Source organism: Malus domestica, chromosome 14 (assembly GCF_042453785.1).
Source record: "Malus domestica chromosome 14, GDT2T_hap1".
Taxonomy (NCBI): domain Eukaryota; kingdom Viridiplantae; phylum Streptophyta; class Magnoliopsida; order Rosales; family Rosaceae; genus Malus; species Malus domestica.
Window position 1 is genome coordinate 7,383,309 of NC_091674.1, and position 7,846 is coordinate 7,391,154.

Genomic DNA, 7,846 nt, shown 5'->3' on the forward strand with positions numbered 1-7,846 from the left:
TCTGCCTAAAAACACAAACTGGGTAGATTTGGACTCTAACACACTTTTGGGACACCTAAAAACACAAATCAAAATAGATTTTGACTAATAAAACACTTTAAAGTAAATGGGGTTTTGGTTTTGACGAATTTGAAAACAAAACAAGTAAATTAAAGAACTAATGAAATCTGCACGAATTTGAGTAAATTGAATGGATGGAAGGCTAGCTAGGAGGTTCTTCTCCACACATGACATACTTGCACATAAACCAATTTTCAGTTGTTCTTTCGATCAATCATGAAACTCAACACCCCAGGTTAATTAAGTCCGCTTAAATTAACCTTCAAGTTCTCCTTAAGTTATTGAATTGGATGGGAAAGCGCATAAAACAATTCAAGCATTCTTCAAAAGTTCTTTACGTGAACAGCACAATAAAGATACAATCAAAGATCATTAAGCATTATGAAAACTATAAGTATTGATGAGGCACTCATTACTATGATGAGCATGAAGCTCCTGCCAAGAATTTATTTAACGCGATCGTTTATAAGCAACCTCCACTACTTGTGAATATAAGTTTGTAACTATTAGGTGAAACTCCCTTATACTCTAGCATCATATTCATGCATGCAAACTAAGTGTGCACTCTTAATAAACATACACAAATAAGTTATCAATCAAGCAGTTAAACAAAGTGAATTTACAACTTATGAAATCACAACTGAAGGTAATCAAATCATATTGCAAGCATGAACATGGTTTCGAATTCCCCCCTAGCTAAGGGGGGTTTAGTTCCTCATACTCACAAAGCAAAGATAAACAAATTTAGACATTGAAAACAAAAGAATGAAAACACCTAAAAATGCTCCAACAATCCAACTTGAATGGCAAGCACGTCCAAGGGTCCTCCTTTTTCTTTTTGTTGCGGCACAAGGTGTGGTTTGATGGATGAGTGGTAAATGATGGTGGTGGATGGATATAGGTGAGTTATGGTGAAGGGTGGATAGGTGGATTGTGTTCTCACCCAAAATGAAAGTGTATGTGTATGGAGTTGTGAGATGTGAATGTAGTGTCTTTGGATGGATCTTTTCTCCTCCCTTGTTATGGTGAAGGGTGGATGTATTTATAGGCTAGGGAGAGGACCACCATCTAATTAAGGTGGTAGTGGTGTATGTTGTGGTAATGAGTGGATGTAATGGGTGTAGTGGGTGAATGTTTGGTAATGAGTGGATGTAATGGGAGTAGTGGGTGAGTGTTGTGGTAACGAGTGGATGTAATGGGTGTAGTGGGTGAGTGTTTGGTAATGAGTGGATGTAATGAGTATAGTGGATGGATGTTTGGTAATGAGTGGATGTAATGGGTGTAGTGGATGAGTGTTTGGTAATGAGTGGATGTAATAGGTGTAGTGGATGGATGTTTGGTAATGAGTGGATGTAGTGGGTGTAGTGGATGGATGTTTGGTAATGAGTGGATGTAATGGGTGTAGTGGGTGGATGTTTGGTAATGAGTGGATGTAATGGGTGTAGTGGATGGATGTTTGGAGTTGCAGGTCAATACACTTGCACACATACATGCTGATTTCTAGCCTTCAAATCTTCAAAAACGTCCATCCTCATGTCTCCATGCTTGCACTATCCAATCTTGGCCCAAAAATGCTCCAAAATGCTCCAAATAGCACTTTGTTGCTAACTTTGTTATTTGAACCTACAAACACACGAAAATAGCTTAAAATACATAATTGACTAAGAAATAACAACATAAATGCACAAGAACAAGCTAACTAAGTTGCATAAATATGCTCCTATCATGCATATAAATACATACATATTGGTTAAAATACATATAAAGAGAACTTACGTTATGGAAGAAGAAAGAAGAGAAGAATAATAAAGGAGGAAGAATAAGATACAGGAAAGTTTCCAACTTACAGTCACAAGAGTTGTCTTTTGACTAGGCGAACGATTTAGGGCTTCGACTTCGACTCTTTGTTTATAGAGAAAGATTGGAAGTGGGCTGAGTAGGCTGCGACTAGAGTATTGGGTTAGGGATGAGTCATGACATTTGGAAATCCAACACTCAGGGATTTTTTTTCCTTGGAAAGTGTCATCGATCGCTGGATTGGTAGGTTGCTCCAAAAGAGCATCACGAAAAGTCAAGCATATAAGTTCTATGAAATGGTCAGCAATCTCATTTATGAGCATAGTGTTTGTGTGTGTTTGTTGAGCTTTCTTCACTTCGGCGCTATGCACAAAAATATTACGCCCTCATATCTCTATCTCTCTACTTGGAGCCCTACTAATTCATATATTAGTGCGAAAAAGCTGGCGTCTTTTTTTTTTTATCAGTTGGAAATTTGTCAGTCAATTATTTTTGGTATAGTCATAAACAACTTGGATTATCATTCTCCGTTATTAGTTCTGTTTTGAAGAGAAGAGTCATATTCCACCTGTAATGCTTGTATTCCCGAAGGAATTGTTTCGAAAATTTTTCAATACTACCAAATTAATTCCATAAAAAATAACCAAATTCATTTAAAAAAAAATTGAAATACAACCTTATACCATGAAAAATTAGAAGCATGATCTTGCCTCTTTGGGTGGGCGGGCGAGGACATGATTGAGATTTGCTTATACTAATAGGTTGCAGTCGCACAACTGTCAATTTTAATGAATCTAGTCCTCACATGATTAAGAGCACCAAATATGAAATATGTCTAATCTTAATAGAAAAAAAATGGTTAGAGGTGACACCACCTTACGATACTCATGTCATATCCGAGATACTGAACGAGACTTTTCTGTACCTGTTGACCTTAAAAACTACCAAGCCTACGTGGCGTGTAGGCCGAGTAACTAATGAGTTAACTATGTCATTTGGTTGATGAAGGGCATGACAACTCGTCAGTCGAACTAGGCCGAAGAGTAAAATGTGTTGATGTTGCGTTGAGCGCACGGCTGACTTCTTGATCTTGCGACTGTGGCTGAGGAAGGAACACTTTTGGCCTTCGGGTTCTAGAGCCTGATGACAAGGTTGCTAGTTCTGCGAAGTTCACAAACCGTTGGCCTCAGATTCGGTCACGATGATTATATTCGTAAGAGTATAAGCACGCCGAATCGACACCAGAATATAGAGGCATATAGACTCAAAACAGATATATGTCTTGATGGTAAACGTGGTTTGACCATCAGAATGCTGAACTCTAAAGCCTACCTGTGAGTATCCAATCATAAAACAACTCGACGTTCAATGTATCGAGCCCTAGTAAACTGTAACACCTCACTTTGATGAGAAGGCTGATGAGATGACCTCTGCCAATAAGGATTCGAAAATCCTTCTCAACCGAGACTTGGATAGATAACCAGTCGGCCTCGACGAAATGCTGTTTATCCAAACTGAAGGTGCTGCACGGTCGGCTGATTCTACTATAACAGTGTTGTTTATATAAATTGAAGATGTTCACCGGTTGTCTTCACAATGCTATTTATCCAAACTGAAGATGTGTTGGCGAAAAAGGAAAACAAAAAATCTCAAGGTTGTTGAGAGGTTTCGCGAAAGCGAGGGTTTGCGCAGGGCAGTTTGTATGTTAAATTTGAGAGGCTTTAATGATGTCCTCTTCCCTCTATTTATAGTAGCCAACCTGCTTCCGTTCGAATCACAACCATACTCAGACTAGAACTCCTTCCCCCGATCTAACCTTATCTCGACCAGTCCTACTCCTACTAGGACTTTGAACTCAACCCCCTTATCAAGCCGCATTCGATCCCAAACTTCTACATTCTTATCCTGCCAAAACTTATTCTCGTGTTAGGATTCAATCACCCATGGATTCCTAATAGGATACGGCCGACCTTCGTTATGTGGCCCATAAGCCGGATGCCCCCCAACGACTCCTAAGTACGGCCTCTGGGCCGAGAACAAATCTAAACTCGGCCCAAACCAATATTTTTAGGCCCAAACAGTACCGTATAATGTTGAAAAATGAGGATTTGACCATGTGATGCCATGAATTATATATTCTCTTCAATTTTCAAATTTTAAATTTTCAGAAATTAAGTTCCCCAAAATAACCCAATTTAGTGTTTGAAAAAAAAAATTATATTTTCTGAGAAATTGGGCACTGCCCTATGTAATAAAACCTCTAACCCAAAAAAATATAAACGTAAAAGGTAAAAAAAAATATGTCCAAAAAAACGAGAGGAAAAATACTTCAAATCTCATTAAAATAAAAAACTTTAACTCAAATCGGAGCGTCTATATGAGCCTTTTAGCATCCAACGGTCAAAAATCTCAAAATACAAAAAAAAAAAAAAAAAAAAAATCAAGATCGCCACTCTCTCTCTCTCTCACACTCTCATCCAAGAATCACAAATCACTAGTTCCAGTACAAAAACCCATCATCTAATCTTTCCATCTTCCCCTCAAATCATTCGAACTTCGAACCCAGTGAGTGAAAATGAGTGTAGTTGAATACCAAGACACCGTTAACGCACCAGACCTTCAGGTGTGGAACAACGCCGCCTTCGACCACGAAGACTCCGAAGGCGGCTCCTTCGTCGTAAAGGCTTCCTGGTCTGATATACTCCAACCCATTTCGCTGAATTGCTCTTCCGAGTCATTTAAATCGGGTTGCAGCAAAGAAAATATGAGCCCCGCGATTCTGAAAACCCCTGTCTGCGTCAAATCTTCGGTGCCCTTCAAGTCGATGTACACAAATACTAATTTTGATCCCTTCTCGGCGGTTGCGAAGAAGAAGGCTCTCGAGGAAGTTGAAGAAAGATAAGAGAGAGTTCGAGATGAGAGGAAGGTCGATGCGGAGATTAAAAAGATTGAGAAGGAGATTGGTCGATTGAATTCGAGGCTCGGAGCACTTAAACTTGAAAAGGCTGAGGAAACGAGAAGGAGGTAGAGAAGCGTGGAAGGGTTGTGGCGGCGAAGTTCATGGAGCAGACACAAAGTGTGAAGAATCTGGATGGGTTGAAAAAGATTGAGTCTATGATAATGAGTGTGAGGTCGAAGGTTAATTGGAGAGGAATGAGTTTGGGGCCGTCTGAGATTGTAGTTGGAGTCGGATTTCAGAGGCCGAGTAAGTTCGAGATCACCCCTATTCAGGTAATGCATAGTCGCCGGAAATCGGGCTTTTGGAAGCTTCAGAACATTGATGAATTAAGGGCTACGAAAGAGAGGGGCAAGAGTTTAAATTGAGTTTAAAATCGAGGAAAACTGTGTCCAGGGTTCAAGCTCCGAAACAGGCTGCAACTACTGTTGGAGGGTCCAAAAGGCCTGTGAAGAAGCAAGACAAGGTTCTTGCATCGATTGGACCCAAGAAGCTTTTTAAAGACGGAGCCGAGAAGTCTGTGCCTGCTAAGAAAACACCATTCAAGCCTGGGAGGGTTGTGCCTAGTAGGTACAATCAGATTGGGAATTCAGCAGTGAGTGATGGTTGGAAGCGGTCTTGGCCTGAGGAGGATAAGGATGACAGTAAGAGAGGTGACAAGAGACGGGTCTCCTTGGTTGGAAAACCTTATGGCATTGCCCTTGAGACATCCAGGAGTCAAGGATCGGAGTGCCGGGTGAAGAAGAGCTGGGAGATTCCAAGTAAGATAGTGGTGTACCAAGGTGCAGCAGAGCATAACAAGTCACCTTCAGTTATTGCTGAGATAGGAGATGTGCTTCCAAAAATTAAGACTGTCCGATGTGGGATTGATACTCCGAGGGGTTCAGGGCCAGCCAAAAGGGTTGCAGAATTGGTTGGGATGAAATCATACTTTAGCACCCATGAAGAGGTTTGCCAGGAATTGAGTTTTGCAGAAGAAGATGCCGAGGAAGAATAAGTGGAATTGGATGGGATAAAATCCTACTTTAGCACCATTGGAGAGGTTTTCCAGGAATTGAGTTTTGCAGAAGAAAATGCTGAGGAAGAATAAGTGGAATTGTCGAGGAACTTCACCTCGACTGAATTTGTTAATTTTTGTACTAAAGTTCACCTGATTTTCAGTTAGCCATTACTCTTGTTATGGAGTAAGTATGCATTTTGTATTGGTTAATTGGGTTTGTAAGTCTCTGGTTTCTCTGCTATGCAATAATAATAGATGAAGCTATTTTCTTGCTTCCTAGCAACATGTGTCTGCTAATATCAACGATTTCACTCGAATAAAAGTGTCGAAATCTGAATCTTGATACAAAATCATTCCAATTGGTATACAACTATATAAGAATTGGCAAAAGCAAGAGATCTTGAAACCGAAAACCAAAAGATAACTTCAGCTTCTAACTACTTACAAGTGTATATTATTTGAAGTCCATAAGACTAGTAACATGAGGATCATCAGTCTGCAAATAAAAATAACTTTGCTCGAAGAAAACTGTTGAATTCGAATCATGTTTGATACAAATCATTTCAAAACTGAGCAAACAAAGTGAATAGCACATTTAAATCACTATACAACTACATCAGTGGAAATAACAAGATGAACTCAATGCCAAGTCCACCTTCTAACTACTTACAATCATTTATTACGTTTGAAATCCATTGGACCAGCAAGCTCCGAATCACACAAATTCATCTCATCTGTTAAACTTAATGCCAAGTCCACCTTCCCCATCTTCTTCAGGTTTGTGATCAGCGACCGATAAACATACAGGGAAGGACGAATCTGCCTCGCCTTCATCTCATCAAAGAATCTCAATGCCTCCTCAACATTTCCTGATCTTCCCAGGCTCTCAATCACTGCAGTATAAGTAAGCAAATCTGCCTCCACACCATTTTCACCAATTTCCTTGTAGTAAAACAAGCACACATCGAATTTCCTAAGCTTTCCCAAATTGTTCAACACCGTATTGTAAGAAACCACATCAAGGGCAATGCCAGCCTCTTTCATAGACCCGAACTGACCCACCATTTCATCAACCAGACCGGCACATCCTAAAATCTCTAAAACAGTGTTGTGGGTGTACAAATCAGGCACGAAATCAAGAGTTTTCATCTGGGAAAAGATCAGAAGTGCCTTCTCAGTCTCTCCACATTCGCCGAAAGCAAAGATAATCCTGTTTATAAATGTCATGTTGGGAGAGGTGATCTCCATTACCTGCTTGGTTAATCTGAGCAGCTTCGCGCAATCATCCAACTTTGCTAAAGCTTTGGCGACAGTGAGAAAATAAGCAGAATTTAAAGGTTGAGAAGATGCGATTGTGAGCTGAAAAAGCTAGGATCGGAAGGAAATGGCGCTGCTTTCGGCTGTGGCCGCAACCAGCACGCGGTTGAACGATTTGGGGATGAGGAAAATGCAGTTTTCGTATAAGGATTCGAGTAATGTGGCAGCGCTTTGTATGGAGGAAAGAATTTGATTCAGGGTAGCTTCTTGCTATGGGGAAGAAGAGGTTTGAGAGCTGCTGATGAATCTGGTTGTGGTGGAAAACAATGGCGGATTGACTGAGGTGGAGAAGGGCGGGGTGTTAGGAAATGCATTTTATTCCTTTTGTTGTAATTTCAGTTTATTAAATAAAATGGTTTGTCCTTTAGTGAGTTGGTTATGTAATGGAATGCTAAGTTGGCATTTCTGAGTGGAAAGGCTACTTAAATGGAGCAATGGCCTTATTCCTCCTCAGACGAATATTTTGAGTATTATTAATTGAAATTCACACGAGCTTCTTGCTCGTTTTCTACCTCTTCCACTCCATATCTTCATTGCTAGACTGTACAGGTTGAGTAGGTTCCTAACATTGGTATCACCCAATTTTAATCCTGGATCCCTCTTTGTATGCCCCACTACAATCCAAACACTCGATTATCTCACATGGACGCTCGAGTTGCTGCTTTGGAATCTTTTGTTGCTGCACTCTCTGACTCCATCTATTAAAAAATGGCGAT

General features: G+C 40.2%; 2 protein-coding genes across 2 annotated transcripts; one reads left to right on the plus strand and one right to left on the minus strand.

Moving 5' to 3' along the window:
- Positions 1-4,917: 4,917 nt before the first annotated feature.
- Positions 4,918-5,810, plus strand: LOC139191132 (uncharacterized). The gene is made up of 2 exons (XM_070811687.1): positions 4,918-5,088; positions 5,148-5,810. Exons 1-2 carry the CDS (start codon positions 4,918-4,920, stop codon positions 5,808-5,810), a joined length of 834 nt encoding a protein of 277 aa, XP_070667788.1.
- A 516-nt stretch (positions 5,811-6,326) lies between these two features.
- On the minus strand, positions 6,327-7,644 carry LOC103404902 (pentatricopeptide repeat-containing protein At1g11900). Its single transcript, XM_029092198.2, has one exon. The coding sequence runs from the start codon at positions 7,059-7,061 to the stop codon at positions 6,486-6,488; it is 576 nt and encodes a 191-aa protein (XP_028948031.2). The 5' UTR covers positions 7,062-7,644; the 3' UTR covers positions 6,327-6,485.
- Positions 7,645-7,846: the final 202 nt, after the last annotated feature.

Excerpts from the sequence above, each read along its gene's own strand:
- LOC139191132 (XM_070811687.1), top strand. The coding sequence starts at position 4,918 with ATGGAGCAGACACAAAGTGTGAAGAATCTGGATGGGTTGAAAAAGATT. Across the intron at positions 5,089-5,147 it reads TCGAGATCACCCCTATTCAG|GGCTACGAAAGAGAGGGGCA; the intron begins GTAATGCATAGT and ends TGATGAATTAAG.
- LOC103404902 (XM_029092198.2), bottom strand. The coding sequence starts at position 7,061 with ATGGAGATCACCTCTCCCAACATGACATTTATAAACAGGATTATCTTT.